The sequence below is a fragment of the Schistocerca nitens genome, chromosome 2, assembly GCF_023898315.1.
Source record: "Schistocerca nitens isolate TAMUIC-IGC-003100 chromosome 2, iqSchNite1.1, whole genome shotgun sequence".
NCBI lineage: Eukaryota > Metazoa > Arthropoda > Insecta > Orthoptera > Acrididae > Schistocerca > Schistocerca nitens.
This window is the reverse complement of record NC_064615.1, coordinates 934,427,401-934,452,823: the sequence shown is the minus strand read 5'-3', so window position 1 is coordinate 934,452,823 and position 25,423 is coordinate 934,427,401. Positions and strand designations below refer to the sequence as shown.

The 25,423-nt window shown below is 40.9% G+C and overlaps 1 protein-coding gene across 3 annotated transcripts in view; it reads right to left on the bottom strand.

Moving 5' to 3' along the window:
- LOC126237259 (serine/threonine-protein phosphatase 2B catalytic subunit 2-like) overlaps positions 1 to 25,423 on the bottom strand; it is an 824,140-nt gene that overhangs the window by 510,884 nt on the left and 287,833 nt on the right. For all 3 annotated transcript variants that reach the window (XM_049947183.1, XM_049947182.1, XM_049947184.1), the window contains exon 2: positions 7,484 to 7,687. In XM_049947183.1, coding sequence (XP_049803140.1) covers positions 7,484 to 7,687 — 204 coding nt within the window. The remainder of the gene's footprint in view (positions 1 to 7,483; positions 7,688 to 25,423) is intronic.

The following is a 25,423-nucleotide window of genomic DNA, read 5'->3' as shown; positions in this document are numbered from 1 at the left end:
GGAAGAGAAGGTAAAAGAAAAGTGATGGACCTTTTATCTATCTCCGCGAAGATCGAAAGATTCCTACGGAATCATAACATCCAGTGTATATCGCTCCCGCCACCAAATACAAGACGTCGTCTTTAACATTACGAAGACGATCTAGGTCTCCGAATGACAGGTATACATATCTTTCCGTATGAATGTGGGCATGTCTTACGTGACGGCACAATATCAGAACTGTTGAGGAAAGTTGCAATGAAAAACCACGGACGCGGCCGTATCTCCCCCCCCCCTCCCCCTTTTCCCACTAAAACTACCAGCTGTAGCCACGGCTCCAACATAATCATGAAACAAAATAGGACTGAAACAGTGGTGCGCTGCCAACGACAAGCTTCTGGAATAGCATAATTAAGGAGCCTATCGAAATAAAGATGTTGGTACGCCTAATAAACCGAAAAAAAGATTAATACACAAACAAGGATCCGGGTCCTACGCTCATTTAATTGCGATCATGAATATTCTATGAATGCAACCGTCTACATCTCTAAGTAACATTTCTTTCTTTATAACGACATTCCGGCTATTATCATCAGTTACTAAAAATGTATGAAAATGCGAAACAAGGCCCATTGCGAATATTAAAACCTATATCTAATGACATGTTTTTCATTAATTACTTGCTAGAATGTCTAGAAAGAAACCACAGCTGACTAGGTACCGAGACTTCAAAACCATTAATTTCTCTGAACTTTCAAAACTGAGGCGCAAGAAACAGTTTGGGGGCCGGCTTCTACTACCTTCTTGAGTAAAACTTCATGGATTTACTAACAAACTTACTCCAACTACGTGAAAATATACACTCCCCTAACGACGGGAAGAGTATGAAAGAAACCTGTACCTTGGCTAAATGAAGAACTAAAGCAGTTCATGACTCTTAGAGACGCTGCACACCAGGCATACGAACTGCGCCCCATGCCTGAAAATCATAGTGCTTCCAAGCAGAGGCAGAACAGGGTCAGTCAAGCCGTGACAAGTACATCAAGCATGCCCATACATTAACCAACAACTCAAACAGATCCTCTGTCCTATGGAAAAACCTGCGTCGTCTTGGATCGGCGAAGAAAAAGCTTCAGTTGATCCCATTATCCCAGATGAAGAACTGAACCACTACTTCACATTTCCTGCAACCAGAACAGAACCGCAAACGGAACGGAGACTCATTGATTACTTCATGGTGGTGAATGACTGTAGCCACGAAAAAGTCCATCTAAAGCATGTTACTTGCGAAACAGTCAAACCAGCCGTCATGCGTATCAAATCAGCATCAATTGGACACGATTGTATCACAGTCCAAATGATGCTTATTACTTACACAGTATTGCCCACTATAACCTATCTTCAAGCACTATTAACAACCAGTGCTTTACCTGAGGCCTGGATACACAGACTAGTTAAGCCACTACCTATAAAGGAAGTTGTCGCAGCACCCTCTGATTACCGACCTATTTGCATTTGTCCTGTCCAAGCCCTCAGAAAATATAGTACACGACCAGCTAACAAATTATTTAACTACAAACAATCTACTGCACGAATACGAATCACGTACCCGTCAACATCGCAGCGCGTCACCAACCTTAATAAAGGTAACAGAGGACCTGCAGCTTGCCAAGGATGCACAAGAGGCGACTATAGTGTGCTTCTTTGAGTTCAGGAATGCCTTTGACATCGTCGACTTCGAAACTCTGTAGAACTTAGCAGCTTAAATTTCTCCCCAAGTACACTGTAATGTTTTCGCTCTTGGCTGATGTGAAGACACCAATGCGTCGTGTCCTAAAGCACAAAGTCACAATGGTGGTAGGTAGAATCAGACGTCACTCAGGGTTCGGCAATAGGTCCTATATTCTTTTCAATGTATGCCTATGATGTATCATCACTTTCGTCCCACTGCAAATACCCTATGTATGCTGATGATTTCCAGTTGCATCTAAGTGCAAAACCAATAAACCTGAAGAAAGCTTATCGAGAATCTTAACACCGACCTGTGAGCACTACCAAAAATGGGCGCAGGATATAGGATTGGAGCTCAACCCATCCCAAATCCAAGCAGTACTGGTTGGTTATTCTAGGCTTATTAGCCCGGGAATCTCTACCGATTTTAACCCCAAATGGGACAAATGTTGGTCTGCCTCAGCGAAGAATCTTGAAGTAGTAATAAATGAGAATCTAAATTGAAGTGAGCAAGTAACTGCAATGTGAAACAAGGCATCAGCGAATCTCCAAGCCCTACAAAAATATGAAAAGATCTTCTCTCTTGGCCTAACAAAAAACTTTAACACATATACTTCGAATTATTGATTATTGATTACAATGATATTAACCTGCAAAGCCTTTCCAAGGAAAGTTCACAGCGCCTGGAACTGGTTATGAAGGCCTGTGTTCGTTAGATTTGTGGTGTTCGACTTTTTGAACATAATTCACCATCACATTCAGAGCTATCCTCTGCATGCAGACAAATGCAGATATTTCAAATATCGTCTGTCTTATCAACGTACACTGTGCCTCATCTCTTTCCTTTAACACAGTCCTCTTGTCTGAACAAGGCGGCAGAGACACCGGTGCCCATCAGAGCACAATCTCCATCATTCAGCGACTTGCTCGAAGTACTTATTAAGAGCAGAAATTCGACCCTGCAATAACCTAGGTTTTATATCAGAGAACTGAGTAACATCTACAGGTTCAGAAGAAAAAAATGGCTCTGAGCACTATGGGAGTTAACATCTGAAGTCATCAGTCCCCTAGAACATAGAACTACTTAAATCTAACTAACCTAAGGACATCACACGCATCCATGCCCGAGGCAGGATTCGAACCTGCGACCGTAGCGGTCGCGCCGGTTCCAGACTGTAGCGCCTAGAACCGGTCGGCCACAGGTTCAGAAGACACGTAATGACATATCTAGTGAAGAAAAAATAAGGATTACCATTGTCCCTGTACGCACTCGTTGCCCTTGGACATCCTTCTTCCCAACGAGGTCTACCGCATTTCTCAGCATTCTCAGCTAGTGCAGTCTCCTCAAATTTCCTTTCCCCAGAACTCGCTATATCAGAAAACATCTATCTCGTACACTTATAAATTCTTTTTATATCTCCCACCACCAACACCACCACGATTATTATTATTATTTCTTTACTTTCGCAGACGTTGAGTCTGGTTAAAAATGGAAAGTGACGACGCGGACCTTTATCAAGCGTCACTTCCTTTTAACTGTACGATATATGTTATATTGCATTTAGGAACTTTCGGGTAATTGAACATGTATCAATAATTACGGATTTCTGTAGTTGTATATATCAGTTTGGATGTAGCTGTATTACATTGATGTACTGGTGGATATTGTGTGGTATGACTCCTGTAGTTGATAATATAATTGGTATGATGTCAACTTTATCCTGATGCCACATGTCTTTGACTTCCTCAGCCAGTTGGTTGTATTTTTCAATTTTTTCTCCTGTTTTCTTTTGTATTGGGTATGGATATTTCGATTAGTTGTGTTAATTTCTTCTTTTTATTGGTGAGGATGATGTCAGGTTTGTTACGTGGCGTTGTTTTATCTGTTATAATGGTTCTGTTCCAGTATAATTTGTATTCATCATTCTCCAGTACATTTTGTGGTGCATACTTGTATGTAGGAACTTGTTGTTTTAAAAGTTTATGTTGTAAGGCAAGCTGTTGATGTATTATTTTTGCGACATTGTCATGTCTTCTGGGGTATTCTGTATTTGCTAGTATTGTACATCCGCTTGTGATGTGATCTACTGTTTCTATTTGTTGTTTACAAAGTCTGCATTTATCTGTTGTGGTATTGGGATCTTTAATAATATGCTTGCTGTAATACCTGGTGTTTATTGTTTGATCCTGTATTGCAATCATGAATCCTTCTGTCTCACTGTATATATTGCCTTTTCTTAGCCATGTGTTGGATGCGTCTTGATCGATGTGTGGCTGTGTTAGATGATACGGGTGCTTGCCATGAAGTGTTTTCTTTTTCCAATTTACTTTCTTCGTATCTGTTGATGTTATGTCGTCTAAAGGGTTGTAGAGGTGGTTATGAAATTGTAGTGGTGTAGCCGATGTATTTATATGAGTGATTGCTTTGTGTATTTTGCTAGTTTCTGCTCGTTCTATAAAGAATTTTCTTAAATTGTCTACCTGTCCATAATGTAGGTTTTTTATATCGATAAATCCCCTTCCTCCTTCCTTTCTGCTTAATGTGAATCTTTCTGTTGCTGAATGTATGTGATGTATTCTATATTTATGGCATTGTGAATACTTCTGTTATCTTTAGTAATTGGTTGAGTTGTTGATTTGTTGCTGCCAGTAGTTTTAGATCATCCATGTATAGCAAATGTGTGATTTTGTGTGGGTATGTTCCAGTAATATTGTATCCATAATTTGTATTATTTAGCATGTTGGATAGTGGGTTCAGAGCAAGGCAGAACCAGAAAGGACTTAATGAGTCTCCTTGGTATATTCCACGCTTAATCTGTATTGGCTGTGATGTGATATTATTTGAATTTGTTTGGATATTAAGTGTGGTTTTCCAATTTTTCATTACTATGTTTAGGAACTGTATCAATTTAGGATCTATTTTGTATATTTCCAATATTTGTAGTAACCATGAGTGGGTTACACTATCAAAAGCTTTTTGGTAATCAATGTATGCGTAGTGTAGCGACCTTTGTTTAGTTTTAGCTTGATATGTCACCTCTGCATCTATTATCAGTTGCTCTTTACATCCTCGTGCTCCTTTGCAACAGCCTTTTTGTTCTTCATTTATAATTTTGTTCTGTGTTGTATGTGTCATTAATTTCTGTTTAATGATTGAAGTTAATATTTTGTATATTGTTGGTAGGCATGTTATGGGGCGATATTTAGCTGGGTTCGCTGTGTCTGCTTGATCTTTAGGTTTCAGATAAGTTATTCCTTGTGTAAGTGTATCAGGGAATGTGTATGGGTCTGCAATGTAACTGTTAAATAATTTAGTTAGATGTGAATGTGTTGAGGTGAACTTCTTTAGCCAGAAATTTGCTATTTTATCATTTCCAGCGGCTTTCCAATTGTGAGTAGAATTAATTGCTTGGGTGACTTCATGTTGCAAAATTATCACTTCAGGCATTTGTGGTATCATCTTGTACGTGTGTGTTTCTGCTTGTATCCACCGTGCATGCCTGTTATGTTGTACCGGGTTAGACCATATGTTGCTCCAGAAGTGTTCCATGTCTGTTATGTTTGGTGGATTGTCTATTTTAATGTGTGTGTTATCTATTGTCTGGTAAAATTTCTTTTGGTTTGTGTTGAATGTTTGGTTTTGTTTCCTTCTATTTTCACTTTTTTGTATCTTCTAAGTCGTTTGGCCAATGCTTGTAATTTCTGCTTCTTTTCATCTAATTGCTCTGTCGCTTCTTGTTGTGAGATTTTACCTAACCTTTTTCGTTTTTTTTCCGAGATTTCATTTCTTATAAATTGTGTTAGCTGTCCGATGTCTTTTCTCAGTTTTTCTATTCTGATCTGTAGCCTGTGTTGCCATGCTGGTTTTGTGGGTTTCTTCTGTGTGTTGGTTGGTTCTGATCTCTGTCTAGTGTGTATATTTAGTGTAATGAGTGCTCCTATATAAACCAGTAGTTGTAACTCTTCCATAGTTGTGTTTTCATTTATTTTGCTGTGTATGATTGTGTTGATAGTTTTTATTGTTGTTTCGACTTTTGGGTTATTTGGTGGTCTATGCAAGAATGGTCTTATGTCTGTATTTGTGTCTTTGTATTCTATATATGTCAGCTGAAATTTTTCTTCTATATCTAACATGTGTGTCACTTCGTGTTCTATTTGTGCTTGTTCTGGTGGCTGTCTTAAGATTTCGTTTTCCTCTGATTGTTTAATTGATGCGTGTTGTTCTTTGTTTGTTTGCTCTGGGATGTTTGAGTCCATTACTGTATTTTCTTCTTCTTCTGATTGCACATTATTTTGTTCCAGTATTTGTTGTACTTGTTGTTTGATGTTTTCTAATTCTGACTGGGGTATCCTGTTATTTTTGATTATTACACGGATCTGATCAGCTAGTCGTTGTTCTGTTAAAAATTTTAATTCTGGGTATCTGGTAATAAATGTTGTGTATAGTTGTGATCTGTATCCAGTTGTGTTGGTTCCTAGGTTTGTTGCTTGGTAATAACAGAACATGAGGTGTCGATTAACTTCATCTGACCATCTCATCCTCTGTCTTTGTTTTCCTTCTAGGGTGGTTGCAGGAAGCATATCCTGCAAAACACCTCTATTTGGATTTAAATCATTTTCCAGTTGGCTAGCGGTGTCGTTACCATTGTGGGCGGGCATAGGGTTCAAGCGTCGTCCCCGACCATGACGGCGCTTGTCCGAGGCTTCTTTAGTTCTGTCCTGAACCAACTAATCACACTAAAGGGGGGTTAGCCCTATTAGTGGTTTGTTCTTTTCGTCGCCTTTTACGACTGGCAGAACATACCGGAGGCCTATTCTTTTCCCGGGCCTCCACGGGTATTATTATTATTATTATTATTATTATTATTATTGGCGGCGGCAGCAGCAGAAGAAGAAGAAGAAGAAGAAGAAGAGCTGACAATAGGAACTTTTTTGATTCATAGTATTACACTGTCAGTACATACACTCAAATCATTTTAAGACTACTTTCACATTAGAAGTGTTATCACTTACGTAACTATGATGTAAAAAATGTACTTTATGCGCGAAACTCTGCTCCGATGTAAGAGGAAGCCTGAGGCTCCTAATCACATCAGGTTAAATAAATAATCGGGACGATTGGTATCTTGTGATGACATTAGCCGAAACGTTGTTATGAACACGGAAGTTTTATTTAGCGATCTAGGCGGTTTTAGTGATACAAGCATCTAACGGTGTAGTGGGCGCCTTGAGTCGCACTCAAAACCGCCACGACATCAACAGTACTTCACAATCTCGTTGGTATCCAGGAAGCTAGCGATACATAATTCAGAAATCTCTGTATGTGCCGTCGAAGCTTCGTGCAAAACAATGGAGTCAACAACTCTACTGAATACCCGACAGTTCGCAATTAAGATAAACGAACATCAAACCATGTTGGTATAGTAAAGATACTCGGGCTTTATATATCTAGATCGAAGACTTAACGGATTTCATTCCCTCGTATTTACTTCCACATAATTTGAACTTCTCCTATAGACACAGAATTTCGAGAAAGGAGACGATGTGGGTATATCGGCAAGTTTACACGTTACCGAAGTATTTTGAAAACAGTTACTCCCACTCGTGTTTCTCTGTTTAAAAATCGTCTTGCTCTGCTTAAAAATGTGTTTTTTTTCGTCTGGTACTCAGATTTTTTAAGGTGCAACAACGACTGTGAAACGTGATGATACGTGCACTCCCGGGTGACACGAGTGGCAGAGGAAATGGAGTGTGGTGACGTGAAGAGACTGACCTGTGACTGGCGCCTCGATGTCGATCATGGTTTTCTCGGAGCGCAGTAGCGTGGCGCCATCGTTGATGATGCGTAGCGCGGCCGCCTCGTCTATCCGGCCCTCGAGGATGAAGTGCTGCTTCAGAACGTCGGGCCGCGGCTTGCCCGTCCTCGTGTCGAACACCTCCGCCGTTGTCAGCTTGCGGCTGGGCGGGAACGGCACACCTAAAACACCACCAGCCAACATCCCGTCACTTTTGGCACTGACAGAGAGCGCGATCAGCTCAGCACCGCGTTTCTCTAAGACCAAGTGTCCTGGGCCTTCTGCAACTTAGTTGAACACCAAATGATGATATATTACATCCTAACAATCATTTATCCATTATAATGGTGGCTAAGTTCCCTAACTGTGGGTTAAATTACTTGAAAAAATACACAACCATTTACTTTTTATACATGACAAGAGTGTTGCGGGTTTTCACCCATCTTGAATTGGCGTAACACGTCAACGCTACATTTGTATCGATTGAATTTTGGTCGTTAACGGCTACCTTTTATACTGCAACAGAATAAGAATACAGAATAGAAGGCAGCTGCAACGTTCAAAATAGATAAAAAATGCGGTACCGATGAAGATCTACCGGGTGATCAAGAAGTCAGTATAAATTTGAAAACTGAATAAATCATGGAATAATGTAGATAGAGGGGTACGTACACATTGACAGACATGCTTGGAATGACATGGGGTTTTATTAGAACAAAAAAAATAAAAACGTTCAAAAAACGTCCGACAGATGGCGCTTCATCTGATCAGAATAGCAATAATTAGCATAACAAAGTAAGACAAATTAAAGATGATGTTCTTTACAGGAAATGCTCAATATGTCCACCATCATTCCTCAACAATAGCTCTAGTCGAGGAATAATGTTGTGAACAGCACTGTAAAGCATGTCCGGAGTTATGGTGAGGCATTGGCGTCGGATGTTGTCTTTCAGCATCCCTGGAGATGTCTGTCGATCACGATGCACTTGCGACTTCAGGTAACCCCAAAGCCAATAATCGCTCGGACTGTGGTCTGGGGACCTGGAGGCCAAGCATTGCGAAAGTGGCGGCTGAGCACACGATCATCACCAAACGACGCCCGCAAGAGATCTTTCACGCGTCTAGCAATATGGGGTGGAGCGCCATCCTGCATAAACATCGTACGTTCCAGCAGGTGTTTGTCAGCCTGCATGCTGGGGATGATGCTATTCTTAACATATCGGCGTACCTCTCACCAGTCACGGTAGCAGTTACAAAACCAGAATCACGCATTTCCTCGAAGAAAAAAGGCCCGATAACGGTAGATGTGGTAAATCCAATCCATACCGTGACTTTCTCGTCGTGCAATGGAGTTTCCACGACTGTTCTAGGATTTTCGGTAGCCCAAATTCTGCAGTTGTGGGCGTTGACCGACCCTCGGAGCGTGAAATGAGCTTCGTCGGTCCACAACACGTTACTCAACCAATCGTCATCTTCCGCCATCTTTTGAAAACCCCACACCGCAAATGCCCTCCGCTTCACTAAATCGCCAGGTAACAGTTCATGATGCCGATGGATTTTGTACGGATAGCATCGGAGGGTACGCCTAAGTGCCAACCAAACAGTAGTGTATGGAATGCCGGTGCGACTTGCGACTGCACGAGCGCTGACTTCCCCGTGCATAGACGAACCCGCTACCGTCTCCATTTCTTCCTGAACTGTCTCAGCAGCATTACGTCTTGTGCTCGGTCGGCCACTACTGGTTCTATCGTCTAAACAACTCGTGGCTTCGAACTTCGAAATCATTCTCGCCACAGCCGCATTTGTGAACGGACCTTTACCCGTTCGAATCCCCTTCCTATGGCGATAGGATCGTAACGCTGAACTAGCACATTCCCCATTCTCATTATACAGCTTCACTAAAAGCGCCTTTTCAGATAACGTCAACATGCTCCGACTGCTGGCGTATCTGATTCTCATTACAGCTTCTTTTATACACGATTGTCATGCGCAGTCAGTCACGGACGTTTTGCTGTCCAGCGCCATATGTCGACATTTTGTGAACTTTTTTCATTCTACTAAAACCCCATGTTATTCCAAGCATGTGTGTCAATTTTTACCTCTCTATCGACATTATTCCGTGGTTTATTAAGTTTTCAAATTTATACTGATTTTTTAATCACTCGGTAAATGAAGGAGGATGCAAGCCCGAAATACGTGTAGATGTAGATAAAGCTATTTATAAATGTATAAATTACATGTTGGCTGCTATATTTCTTCACAGATTTTTAACTTCCCAAAAAAAGACTTTTTTTTTTGTAAGTTCCCTTAGCTGTTTCGGGTGAGGTCCCCAGCTTGTTCTTAATTTCCAGACAAGATGGCTATTTGCACGACGCTGACAACTTCCGTACCACTCACGTTCGCCTAGTGCGTCAGAATGCAACTCGAACACTACAGTGCTTTCGCTATTACATTCTGCCAATACATACTGCAACTTGAAAACAAGTGCGAACACTAAGGCAGCTCACGTGTTTTCGTCTTTTGAATACTGTAATTAGGAATACTGTAAGTGGAAACTTAAGATACATCAGTTTTCACAAATAAGAATGCATTAAGCCGCGACACACTGAACGCGACGCGAACGTGAGGCGCAGAGCGACGCCGAATGCACCGGAGTGTTCTTGGCAGCGCAACGATGTCCAAAGAGAGCCGCGCGGAACTTGTTCGCTGTTGCGCAGAGCGGCGCGGTTTGCTGTCCACACCGGACGCGCAGCCTGCACAAAATATTGTTTATTGATTTGCTTCAGATTTGGCTCTGAGCACTATGGGACTTGACTTCTAAGGTCACCAGTCCCCTAGAACTTAGAACTAGTTAAACCTAACTAACCTAAGGACATCACACACACCCATGCCCGAGGCAGGATTCGAACTTGCGACCGTAGCGGTCGCGCGGTTCCAGACTGAAGGGCCTAGAACCGCTCGGCCACTCCGGCCGGCGCTTCAGATTTGAGCCAGACTTTGTGGAAGGAGACATTCCGGTATTCACCTTAATCCAGTTAGGGAAACGACAGGAAAACTAAATCTGGATGATTAGACGGATATTTGATCGCCTCTCTCTTCCAAATTTAAGTCCAGTGCCTTAACCACAGCGCCACCTCACTGTGTCAGAATACGGAGATGCCCGTCAATTTCGCACGTGCGCCACGGTTGTGAAGGACCTGGAAGCCGAAGTTCAAGGAACGCTTCAGGATTAAGTGTCGTGTCAATGGCGACTGCAATATGAACAAGAAGCTGTGCTGCGGAAAAGCCACGCAAAAACTATAGTTACAGATCCACGGAGTCTAAGTAGCCAATGGTAAAGTTGTGCTAGAGCTCTAAACAGTTTTTTTTTTTTTTTAATCTTGAAACATTGGAGAATAAAATGGGTTGGACAGCAACAGTTGATAGGGTAGTCTTGATTCTGGACCTAAAAAGCGAACCAATAAACTGATTTACTGTATGAAGCTGAAGGAACTGTGAATTACGTACACTGTACTAAAACTGTGTTAAATTTAGTGTGACATACGTGAACTTATTATCAAACTTTCAATTCTTAGAAGAGGCCCATCCAACACAAAAATTGAATAATTTCTGATCTTTGTTACAGAGCTCGTATTGTACCTTTAATAACGGCACAACAACTTAATGCACGTCGCAAAAATGTAAATTAAATGATAGGGCACAAGGTGACAGGAAGTAATTGCAGTGAACTCGTGAAGGGCGTGCCACGCGGGGTTCAGTACACACAGCCGTCTAATAAATTACAAAGCTACCATTAGCTGGGTGGCACAGACAGCTTATAACCAAGGTAGAAAGAGAGTTGCAGATTGCACAAATCTATTCTTTGGTTATTTTGAGGCCAACAAACTTCATCGCTGGAAATGCCTTACTTTCCAAGACAGACTAGGTCAGAATTAAAAACAAGGCAGTTTCAGCTAACCACATAAACGGGAAGCGGAAGGGACAAACAGATAACGCTGCTGCCTGTGGTTATCCCACCTAAGAATTGCGCCACTTTTTAACAGCCAGTGGACGGACAACACTACTGGCGGAGTGCCACGCACGCCTGTGTCCGTTTTTACGAAGTTCATGTTAATGTAAACATTAGCCCCTGCTATTCAATATGTATCTGCCTGCCGCTGTTCCGCTGCTATGTACACCATAGATAGGGAAAACCTTCTCCCGTAATACTAAAAGCTGCTGGTTCACAGGGGCTGCCTTAGTTAGTTACAGTTTACCACTCGACTCCAAGTTGTACTCCCAAGTTACTCCGCCGCAAGTTCTCCCGATGTCTGCGCGTTGCTGTGTTCGCTAAGACTGGAAGTGCTAGGCAAGCGTACAGTCCAGACCACGTCATCACTTACCAGATATGATATTAAGTCGAATTCCTGGACAGTCACAAAAATAGAAATTCGAACCATTTCCAGAAAATTATTACTTCCTTGATATTCTTTTTGTTTTCACGTAACATACAATTGTAGACTAAAATTTCGGGTAACTGGTAGTGCTAAATAAACTGCTTTCTTTTGAGTCTTAGGTATAATGCTTACACTCCAGTAACTTAAAGATAGGGAAATACGTTATATCCTCGCCATTGAATTCCGTCGAATCAAGCAAGTGTAAATATTCTTCCTCTCTCCAGCACCATGGAGACAGAAGTATAAGCGATACTAATCTTTAGCTACATTTTGCTTTACCACGAGAGAGTTTTCTTCTACATGTACTGATGTACCGAAGTGCACGTACCGCGAAGTCATGCAGTCAAACTATTGCCATTCTGCTGTATACAACGGAAACCATGACATAGTGGCACGAATCCATCTACTCTAATGTCCGCGTGCGCATGCAACTAGTTTCTACGTAATTATCATAGAGTATCGAATATATAACTTGTGTAAACAAAGGACCGACACTGACACTGAAGTTTATATGAATCTGTAGTGCAGAATGAGATCAACTGAACATACAAGTAAGCGGTGATAAACAACTGAGCTCACTCTTCATTTTCAAATATAAACTTTCAAGTTTTGTTGGGTTAATTTTGTTTTCTTCCGATCGCCAGAATAAATTACATCGACGATTGTGCGGGCGCTCTTCGAATGCAGTGAACCTTTTGTGGTCTAAGAGCTGAACAGTGATACAGAACACACGTTCGACATATTTTCAACCGTGCTGTTATTCTTCCGATCACGTTTTGTACCTCGAAAGAAATTCTGGCCAAATTCAAGGACATTACTGATGATGCTTTTGGAACCACACGTTCCTAAGCGAAGAGTACACAAACGATGAGCATCGGGTAATTCAAATGCGTATATGAACAGTATCGAGGAACTTATTGTGAAACAAAAGTTTCGAAAGTATATTCGTAAATTCACTGGAAAACGCTCTGAGAATGATCTGATAACTGCCTTAACAGAATTTAACCATTTTTTGAACAAAACATTTGAAATTGTCGGTTTGCTGTTATTTCGAAACTTATAACTCACTAACCGGGAGAAGGGATTTTAAAATCATTAACAATCAAGTAAATGCCAACACGAATTGAAATGATTCTATTCAATTAGAACGATATGTTTTCTTTACGCATCCACCACACTAACTGTACCCCCTAAACAAGTACGGTACAAACTAAATACGTAAGGTGTGTGCCACTCTATGAGCTGGTAGAATTTATTTTAAAACAAAAAGAGCGTTAAGTAAAAACTATAATTTACAATATATCTCTTGAGCTGCGATGTATGCCAGAGATCTGATAATAACTGAAGTCTTTGTTTGCTTTTTCCGTCGTAAGTGCACAGATTAGTAGAGAATTGTTTCACTACATCGTTTCGCTTTATTGTTGAAGCATTATTAGCGGTGATGGTGTCCATTGCCTCTTTTCACGTTTTGTTATAAATGATTTTTCCTTCTGTAGTCAATAGCGGTTGGATCTTAAAACTTGGTATAATTTACTACTCTACTCTACAAATACATCAAAACTCAAGTATTGACTTTTTTTAATTTGCAGTATGTTTAGGACGGGGAAGAGCAAAAGAATACTTTTTCGTAACAGCTGCTGTGTAAGATGGCGATCCAAAACAAACGAACTCGAATCTTTTTTAAACTCACAGTGAAACATCAAAACTATCCACGTACTGTGACCTTCTGGTAGTTGATTAATTCTGGAACAAGACGGAATCAGTAATGACCACCTGGAAAAAAAGTTGACTACGAATTTTCCACCCAAACGACATTACAAAAGAACACTCGTTGAAAAGACTGAGCCGATCCACTCCAACCATTCACTAGATGTAACCATCGATGAGAGTAGGAAAGTTATATCATGATGGACGGACTGAGAATCTGAAACCGTTTATCCGTTTGAGTCTCCAGCCTTGTGTGTCTGTTCGAAGAGAACATACCTTTATCAGTAACGCCGATATCTGACTAACCGTTCGTCTGGAACCATACTTACTCCCTTCACGGTAATACTTAGCAAATACGCAATAACCAAACAGATCCCTACTTGGTTGGCTTTCAAAGTGACATTCCGGAGTGCTGAAGTTAACATATATTTTCTTAGTAATGGTGTGTTGAAATAAAGATTAACATTGGGGGAGATAGTGGTGCTAGAGGAAACATTAATTTATCGGGCATCTAACAGAGTTGTGTGTTCTTACGATCACACACAGCTTTCTACGGCCTCGCGTACAGGCCAATTTTGGTACCAGGCGTCGCAACGCTACTTACAAGGAAACATTACAAACTTGACCTCTCATTTTAACGAACAAAAAGCACACTTGCACGATAACCTTTCTGAATACACATATTTGGAACCTGGCGCGCAATGGTTGTCATTCGCTCCGCCTCACTGTAGCCGCTTAACGCCAGAGAGCGAATTACTGAACAGTGGAGTGAGTAAGAGGTTTTATGTTCATAATGTCTGTGAACCAACAAGCGATACACAATGAGGGGGGCAAATTACAGCGTTTAAGCGTCAAAGAAGAGAGCTCTTGAAAGTAGTGACTGGTAAGTTTCATCATACTCGTATGCGCTATTCAACCGACTATAGAAGACAAACGAACGCGAACGGCGCTTCTTTTGTACTATTATTTATATCTTTGTTTCGTTGTATCTATCATAGACAACTTCACGAATGAAGACCTGCTAGATACAGAGCAAAATAATGTACTGACATTCGATGCTTCATTATGTGAGGGTGACGATGATGATGGATGATGATGATGACGATGATGCCTTTTCACCCGTCACATTCGTCCAACTGATTCATTGGTACAAAGGGATACGGATGTGTGAGTTTTGTTCAAAAGAAAAGGTACGAAACAATACTGCGAGTGTAACTGAAGCCCTTATTCAAAAGTAATAACCAAAGTTCTTGTGGCTGTGACGCGATCAAGTCCTCCACTGTGTCCTTCAGTTCATCTTCCGAATCGAAGCGCTTGCCTTTGAGACGTTTCTTCCGGGGACCAAACAATGGAAGTCGCAGGGCGAGTGCTTGAGCTGCCTCCACTTGAACTTGGCCAATTGCACTCTGTGTGACCCTGGAGACGTGTGGACGCGCGATATCGTGGAACACAATCAGTCCATCTGTGAGCAGTGCACGCCGTTTGCTCTTGGTGGACTTGCGTACGTTACGGAGAGTCTCTCAGCACACGTCACTGACAATGGTTTTATCGTGCTCGAGTAATTCGATGGGCATCGGACCTCTAACAACGACAAAGACGGTGAGGATCACCTTGACCGCTGAGGGCACAGCTTTGAATTTCTTAGGGGCAAGTGGTGACAGATGCTTCGCGTCCCTATATGTCTCACTACGTTATCCCAAAGCGGCATATGCAAATTTCAAATGGTTCGATTGTTACGACGTTGCGTACCTTTTGATTTGAACACTCCTTATATAAACGAGGAAGCAAGTAATCATCAAGCTTGATGCGAAGATGTATTACCGTCTGGTACCACTTAGCCCCTGTCCGCAACACAGGAGTATATGAAACGAGTTCCCTGTGGAAAAGTGTAAAGAATCTGTAAAGACGAACTTTAAATTATTAAAGGAACGAATCGAAGACACTCCATTTTCTGTATTGCCGGTACCACCAGGTGGCTTAAGATACTATCAACCGCTGGATGTTTTCGGCTTCCGCCTATTCAAGGATTCTGTCCAGATGTTTAACAACCAGGCACTTCTACTTGACTTTACACTCAGAAGGTCGTAACTGCGTACTATTTTCGCGTGGAATCGATCGCTGGAGATGATATCTTGGAAGTGTGCTTTATTCTCCTTAAAATTTGAGGTGAAGTTGGTGATGTTTCATTGTCTGAACACCTCTCTCGGTTGTGACGTATAAGAAAATCTGCCAGAAGCCGATACCACTAAGCATTTTCTATGTCCATTTTAGTCTACGCTCGCTCTCCATAGTACCTGTTGTAATGAAATAGCCTTATGATGGACAACGGAAATTTCTAACGAGAAAATGATAAACCATCTCGAGTGTTTTTTTCAACGAAAGTAGCGCTCAAGCTTTAACGCAGTCAGACGGATCCTAAGAGCTGTCGAATATGAAGAAGAAATTGCCGAGCGTTCTCAGGTAGCACAACGTAAAATTTTATTGACTGTAGTACAGCGAAAGGGAACTTGGAATCTAACTGGTGTTGACACCACTTGCCGGCCGGAGTGGCCGTGCGGTTCTGGGCGCTACAGTCTGGATGTGTGCCTCGGGCATGGATGTGTGTAATGTCCTTAGGTTGGTTAGGTTTAATTAGTTCTAAGTTCTAGGCGACTGATGACCTCAGAAGTTAAGTCGCACAGTGCTCAGAGCCATTTGAACTATTTGATTAACACTTATTATCCATACATAACTGAACAGTAAAAAAGACGTCACGAAGACAACAAAACGTTAATACACCAACATAAAAGAAAGAAAGACTTTTGACCAAAGTCATAGAAGGTATCTTTTGGTAACATGTGACACAAATTAAAAGAGAAAGGAAAAAGACGAACACTATATCTGCACTGTGTTAGTTGCACCGTTGCTTAAGTAGCTGTCCTCGAAGGCCCATTGTCTTTTCACTCCCAACGTATTATTATTATTATTATTATTATTATTATTATTATTATTATTATTATTTCTTCCTTTTCTTAGACGTTATGTCTGGTCAAAAATGGAAAGTGACGCGCACCTTGATCAAGCGTGACTTCCTTTTAACTGTACGGTATATGTTATATTGCATTTAGGAACTTTCGGGTAATTGAACATGTATCAATAATTACGGATTTCTGTAGTTGTATATATAAGTTTGGATGTAGCTGTATTGCATTGATGTACTGGTGGATATTGCGTGGTATGACTCCTGTAGTTGAAAGTATAATTGGTATAATGTCAACTTTATCCTGATGCCACATGTCCTTGACTTCTTCAGCCAGTTGGATGTATTTTTCAATTTTTTCTCCTGTTTTCTTTTGTATATCTGTTGTATTGGGTATGTATATTTCGATTAGTTGTGTTAATTTCTTCTTTTTATTGGTGAGTATGATGTCAGGATTGTTATGTGGCGTTGTTTTATCTGTTATAATGGTTCTGTTCCAGTATAATTTGTATTCATCATTCTCCTGTACATTTTGTGGTACATACTTGTATGTAGGAACTTGTTGTTTTATAAGTTTATGTTGTAAGGCAAGCTGTTGATGAATTATTTTTGCAACATTGTCATGTCTTCTGGGGTATTCTGTATTTGCTAGTATTGTACATCCGCTTGTGATGTGATCTACTGTTTCTATTTGTTGTTTGCAAAGTCTGCATTTATCTGTTGTGGTATTGGGATCTTTAATAATATGCTTGCTGTAATACCTGGTGTTTATTGTTTGATCCTGTATTGCAATCATGAATCCTTCCGTCTCACTGTATATATTGCCTTTTCTTAGCCATGTGTTGGATGCGTCTTGATCGATGTGTGGCTGTGTTAGATGATACGGGTGCTTGCCATGTAGTGTTTTCTTTTTCCAATTTACTTTCTTCGTATCTGTTGATGTTGTGTGATCTAAAGGGTTGTAGAGGTTGTTATGAAATTGCAGTGGTGTAGCCTATGTATTTATATGAGTGATTGCTTTGTGAATTTTGCTAGTTTTTGCGCGTTCTAGAAAGAATTTTCTTAAATTGTCTACCTGTTCATAATGTAGGTTTTTTATGTCGATAAATCCCCTTCCTCCTTCCTTTCTGCTTAATGTGAATCTTTCTGTTGCTGAATGTATGTGATGTATTCTATATTTATGGCATTGTGATCGTGTAAGTGTATTGAGTGCTTCTAGGTCTGTGTTACTCCATTTCACTACTCCAAATGAGTAGGTCAATATTGGTATAGCATAAGTATTTATAGCTTTTGTCTTGTTTCTTGCTGTCAATTCTGTTTTCAGTATTTTTGTTAGTCTTTGTCTATATTTTTCTTTTAGTTCTTCTTTAAAATTTTTTGTATTATCTATTCCTATTTTTTGTCTGTATCCTAGATATTTATAGGCATCTGTTTTTCCATCGCTTCTATGCAGTCACTGTGGTTACCCAATATGTAATTTTCTTGTTTAGTGTGTTTTCCCTTCACTATGCTATTTTTCTTACATTTGTCTGTTCCAAAAGCCATATTTATATCATCGCTGAATACTTCTGTTATCTTTAGTAATTGGTTGAGTTGTTGATTTGTTGCTGCCAGTAGTTTTAGATCATCCATGTATAGCAAATGTGTGATTTTGTGTTAGTATATTCCAGTAGTATTGTATCCATAATTTGTATTGTTTAGCATGTTGGATAGTCGGTTCAGAGCACGGCAGAACCAGAAAGGACTTAATAAGTCTCCTTGGTATATTCCACGCTTAATCTGTATTGGCTGTGATGTGATATTATTTGAATTTGTTTGGATATTAAGTGTGGTTTTCCAGTTTTTCATTACTATGTTTAGGAACTGTATCAATTTAGGATCTACTTTGTATATTTCCAATATTTGTAGTAACCATGAGTGGGGTACACTATCAAAAGCTTCTCGGTAATCAATGTATGCGTAGTGCAGCAACCTTTGGTTTTACCTTGATATGTCACCTCTGCATCTATTATCAGTTGCTCTTTACATCCTTGTGCTCCTTTGCAACAGCCTTTTTGTTCTTCATTTATAATTTTGTTCTGTGTTGTGTGTGTGTCATTAATTTCTGTGTAATGACTGAAGTTAATATTTTGTATATTGTTGGTAGGCATGTTATGGGGCGATATTTAGCTGGGTTTGCTGTGTCTGCTTGATCTTTAGGTTTCAGATAAGTTATTCCTTGTGTAAGTGTATCAGGGAATGTGTATGGGTCTGCAATGTAACTGTTAAATAATTTAGTTAGATGTGAATGTGTTGAAGCGAACTTCTTTAGCCAGAAATTTGCTATTTTATCATTTCCAGCGGCTTTCCAATTGTGAGTAGAATTAATTGCTTGGGTGACTTCATGTTGCAAAATTATCACTTCAGGCATTTGTGGTACCATCTTGTATGTGTCTGTTTCTGCTTGTATCCACCGTGCATGCCTGTTATGTTGTACCGGGTTTGACCATATGTTGCTCCAGAAGTGTTCCATGTCTGTTATGTTTGGTGGATTGTCTATTTTAATGTGTGTGTTATCTATTGTCTGGTAAAATTTCTTTTGGTTTGTGTTGAATGTTTGGTTTTGTTTCCTTCTATTTTCACTTTTTTGTATCTTCTAAGTCGTTTGGCCAATGCTTGTAATTTCTGCTTCTTTTCATCTAATTGCTCTATCGCTTCTTGTTGTGAGATTTTACCTAACCTTTTTCGTTTTTTTTCTGACATTTCATTTCTTATAAATTGTGTTAGCTGTCCGATGTCTTTTCTCAGTTTTTCTACTCTGATCTGTAGCCTGTGTTGCCATGCTGGTTTTGTGGGTTTCTTCTGTATGTTGGTTGGTTCTGATCTCTGCCTAGTGTGTATATTTAGTGTAGTGAGTGCTCCTATATAAACCAGTAGTTGTAACTCTTCCATAGTTGTGTTTTCGTTCCTTTTGTTGTGTATGACTGTGTTGATAGTTTTTATTGTTGTTTCGACTTTTGGGTTATTTGGCGGTCTATGCAAGAATGGTCTAATGTCTGTATTTGTGTCTTTGTATTCTATATATGTCAGCTGAAATTTTTCTTCGATATCTAACATGTGTGTCACTTCGTGTTCTATTTGTACTTGTTCTGGTGGCTGTCTTAAGATTTCGTTTTCCTCTGATTGTTTAATTGATGCGTGTTGTTCTTTGTTTGTTTGCTCTGGGATGTTTGAGTCCATTACTGTATTTTCTTCTTCTTCTGATTGCACATTATTTTGTTCCAGTATTTGTTGTACTTGTTGTTTGATGTTTTCTAATTCTGACTGGGGTATCCTGTTATTTTTGATTATTACACGGATCTGATCAGCTAGTCGTTGTTCTGTTAAAAATTTTAATTCTGGGTATCTGGTAATAAATGTTGTGTATAGTTGTGATCTGTATCCAGTTGTGTTGGTTCCTAGGTTTGTTGCTTGGTAATAACAGAACATGAGGTGTCGATTACCTTCATCTGACCATCTCATCCTCTGTCTGTTTTCCTTCTAGGGTGGTTTCAGGAAGCATATCCTGCAAAACACCTCTATTTGGATTTAAATCAGTTTCCAGTTGGCTAGCAGTGTCGTTACCATTGTGGGCGGGCATAGGGTTCAAGCGTCGTCCCCGACCATGACGGCGCTTGTCCGAGGCTTCTTTAGTTCTGTCCGGAACCAACTAATCACACTAAAAGGGGGGTTAGCCCTATTAGTGGTTTGTTCTTTTCGTCGCCTTTTACGACTGGCAGAACATACCGGAGGCCTATTCTTTATTATTATTATTATTATTAGTAGTAGTAGTAGTAGTAGTAGTAGTAGTTGTTGTTGTTGTTGTTGTGAAAGTAGTAGTAGTTGTTGTGAAAGTAGTAGTAGTAGTAGTAGTAGTAGTAGTAGGAGGAGGAGGAGGAGGAGAAAGTAACAGGTCAGAGCCAGATCAGATTCTGAATGATCTTAGTGTCAGAACTGTTCACAATCTGGTTCATCAAAAACAGTTTTCGGTTGCAGACATTTGCTGGTCACAAGGCGAAGAGCGTTTCATTAACACAGCCGTTAACCTGTGCGGGCGGCAGTGGCAGCAGCAGACAGGGCTGTGAACAACGCTCCCGGAATGAGGTCGGTATTAAACCGGGAGAGCAGGACGACGCCGGCAGGCTATCACGGCCGGTAATGAAGGCCAGAGCGCAGCTCAGGGCATGGCAGGGCAGGGCAACGGCGCTTAGCGCCCACCGTCCATCCGTCACTCACCCCTGACAGCGCGGCGAGCTATGCAGCGCCACGCAGCGTCCGCCGGCCGCAATGTCTTCATAGCCCCACACAGCCTTTGATCTCAGAATGGCTGACGTGCACACTTGCAAAAAGCGACCGGCGCACACTGCGGACGCCAGACCACTTTTTAGATCGGCCGCCGGCGCGCCGGAGCGGGAAGCGGTGCCGAGAGCGTTTTACGATTAAGGTGACAGCGGATGGTAGAGCAACCGGCGCCGTACCTCCTCAGCTGTCGTCGTAACTAAAGCGTCCTTAAGTTGTCCTTACGTGCGCCTGCACTTTAAATCTGAATAATTTAAGACCAGCTACAGGTCATTACATCAAACGACTGGGCTGTAATCAACCCATCACTGCATGAGAAACACTTCTCACGATTACGTCACAACATCTTTTGCGATAAAGACTTTGGGCAAACACGGATGGCTTTATTACCGGAGTATTAGCTTAAGGTAAAGCTTCCCGCTTACCCAAAAGAAACTTTAAAATTAACAACCGATATGAAAACTGAACATACCTTCCGCAGTAGTTGTTGGGATTTCTTGTCATCGTATTCACTCCGATGACGCTTGTTTACCCTGTGTAAGCTTCTCTGCGCAACTAGTGCAATATAAATCCAGTTGAACCTGCTTATTGTAGTGAAGCCTTCTTCTCCCCCTATAGTTGTTACCCCTTATAGTGACCCTCCATTACCAAACTGACAATTCATTGAACCCTCAGGATGTGCCCTATCAACATATCCATTTAATTTCATGTTTCCCCAGATTGATTTAATAAAATCATTAGTTGTACGAACTACCCTTCTTATCTTCGGCATTCTTATATGGCACCACATTTCAAAAGCTTATATTCTCCTCGTCCGAAATGCTCACCGACCGCGTTTCACTTTCGCGCATACAGTAGAGGTGAATGTCCTCTGGAAATATAACGGCACTTGTTTCACCTTACTTTCAGCAGCAGCTGTTCTCAGTACCAGCATTGTGAACACACATTGTTCACTGTCGCAAGTCAGTCAGGCAATCATTCAATGAGCAATAATGTTGCCCCTGCAGCTAATGCAAACGCTCCTGCCCCTCTTCATGAATCACATGGTAGGCTGGCCTCTGATGAGGTTGTATTTACCATATAGCTGTCTGTATCGTCGAGGTACGCAAGACCCCACCGCGGCGAGATCCGTGATTCCTGTGGGCGTTCTACTGAATATTTTATATCTAATCTACTGGTAAGAAGTAAGACTGAACAGAATCTGCATTCGAAGTCTAGCAACATTCATTATCCCCGAAGTCAGCATCCCGTGCGAAATGTTACAAGGGGAACCCGAACAGTGAGTAGTACTGGTTCCGATTAGTTTATACATAGTAGCCAAAAGGCTCTCGCAAGTATAGTTAAAAGTTAGGTCATTACGTATCCATATTCGAGTCAACTGAAGTAAAAAAGAGCGCAGGATTTAACTAGAAATTAAGTTTCACATGCAGGGTCGATAATCTGACAGTTCCTGAACAATGGAAGACTCTGTGATTCTGAACCGTCAGCCCGCACATAATTAGCCAGAATCGAAGTTATGTTGTTTTGGAGGCGCCCCCCTCCCCTCACACACACACACACACACACACACACACACACACACACACACACACACACACACACACACACACACATATGTGTGTGCGCGCCCAACACTAAGCTAGTGTTACGATTAACGACGGCGTAAGTAAGTGTAAAAACGACGGCGGATCGAAATCACGTAGCCTTACATTTCTCGGAAACTGTTTGTTTACTGACCTGGTACGTGAGGACTTGCTTTTCATTTTTGAGTGTTCTGTTAAATGCCGATGCGCAGGAAAAAAATAACTTAAAAGACTACCACCGAACACAACCTGTGTTGAAATTATAGGCAACGGACTACAAAGGAATAAATAAATTAATGTTCCACTTTTATGATGTACAATGGGGCAGTAGTTAGGTGGTGTCGGGTACCGCAAGTTTTTGCATTTGCTAGTATCCGATAACAAAGAGCCCACGATGAAACCTCTGTACAGACTACGTAGCGTTCACCCAGAAGTCGTTCACCCTAGCATGTCCCCGAAATGGAGACGCTAGTTTCACTCTAAGCTTACTGTCAAGTGATGTCAAAATGCGTGTGTTTGGCAAGCGAATTTATCCACTGTTGTCGAATTTCGTGGTCGCATCGAGTTTTACGGAAGTAACGTGTGTGAAGCAGGGAAGCAAATTTCGTTGAGTGGTGGGAGGGTTTCATTCAAAGCTGACTCGGTAGTGCTATGGTCTCCACTAACAATAAAGGCACTGTGATCGTGTTGATGTAACGCCATCACGTGGGGAACTTTTCTGCTAGTGAGGAGCTACAGTCAAAATGGTTCAAATGGCTCTGAGCACTATGGGACTCAACTGCTGAGGTCATTAGTCCCCTAGAACTTAGAACTAGTTAAACCTAACTAACCTAAGGACATCACACACACCCATGCCCGAGGCAGGATTCGAACCTGCGACCGTAGCAGCAGCGCGGCTCCGGACTGGAGCGCCTAGAACCGCACGGCCACCGCGGCCGGCGAGCTACAGTCACTTGGAGTTTATAATTAAATGTCATTTATTGACATATCGGCGGAAAAAACGTTCCGAGATCCTGAGGTGAAAGAAGACTATAAGAATTTGTACGAGTTCACATGTTTCATTTTGACGTCAGTTCAGAAAGAAAAACTTTTAGTTAAACCATAGATAAATCAAAAAGTCTTCTATCTTCCTATTCCAATTAATTAGGCTGTGTCTGTTAATTCATTCACCATACAATATCAGTATCTTCCAATTACATTTGTGGATTATTACGTGCCCTTCCACACCTGAATAATGAAATGCAGTTTCCTGCTTCCCGCTTAAAAAAGGTCATACAGTGGTAGACCAGAGTATTTCCTACTAGGGAGTCCCAAAGTCTGTAATTTAATAAATGCTCTAGATGTATGTTTGAAACATTTTACATTTTAAGAATTATGCTCAACACATTGTGAATTATTTTTTCAGCGATACCATAAATAAGCAAATAAATAAATGAACACTGCATGTAGAATCCAAAACCGCGTGTAACTGCTCCGGCAGAAAAAGAAAAAAAAAAGGCAATTTGTTGCCAAATATACACTAGAGTCAGATTAACAAACGAAAGTTGTACACAACTCTAGTACTTTTACATATTTGCTAGTGACTGTATTACACTACTTACATTCATTACCATGTTGCATTCTCAATTTTCGAAGTTAATGTGGATGTCGTTTAGACGACCATTCTTGCAACTTGTTTCTCAATTTCCTTGGCATTTTCACAAAATCGAACTAACTCAATCCAGAGAGACCTGACTTACAGGTATGTAATGTCGAATATTAGGGAACACAATTCAATACAAGTAAGAAAACAAGTCCCGGAGTCTTTTACAAATGCGAAGATGTACCAAAAAATATTTGCATATAACAGAATGCGAATTCACTGCTTTCGACTTTGTAACTGCAAGCCTCTACACTATGGTGAATTCTTTTAACTTCTTCCTTTCATCTTGGTACCTCATGAAGCCTTTTTAGCATTGATAAGTCATTAACTGACAATTACAACTGTACCAGGAGCGACATATTTGTGATAGTGAATTAATAGAGCGTAAGTAAAAGCGATAAAATCCAATATGGCTTCTCCAAAGCTATTCATTTGTGGACTTTCGCGGGGAACTCTCATCCCACAAGACATGCTGTCATACCCAACATATCGACAATCGATGCACCAGGTGCCGTATTCAAATGGTTCAAATGGCTCTGAGCACTATGGGACTCAACATCTGTGGTCGTAAGTCCCCTAGAACTTAGAACTACTTAAACCTAACTAACCTAAGGACATCACACACATCCATGCCCGAGGCAGGATTCGAACCTGCGACCGTAACGGTTGCGCGGTTCCGGACTGAGCGCCTAGAACCGCTAGACCACCGCGGCCGCCAGGTGCCGTATTCATTCTTGGCATATGTAGTAGTTTTGTTCTGCAGTATGCCATTCCAAGGCAGAAATGTCACTTAATAACGCATCAACGATTTAGCCTTGAAGAGAGACTTGTTATGATAATCAAGACACTTAGCCGTAGTATAATAGATGTAGGTTCGTGTCCTGCTACATGCTAATTTATGTATCATCTTAGCGCTGTTAACACATTCTGGGACTTTCTCATAAATTAATACAAGTAAATTCTGCAATATTCGATGTTATTTAACATTTCCGTCTGATTAGAGATCGAAGGATGAAATAAATATCTAGCTGTTTATTTCCGATTCCGAGGACGTAGCGATTTTTCTGTGTGTGTGTGTGTGTGTGTGTGTGTGTGTGTGTGTGTGTGTGTGTGTGTGTGTGTGGTTCGGCAGGAACCTAAAAGGACAGACTTACGTAATTTCAGTGACAGAAACGATCAGCAATAACGTTCAGTCTTCCTTGTCACAAATATTTCGTAAGTAACACTCATTTCTCTACTCTTCCTGAAAACGAACGACACTTCCGTTTGGTATA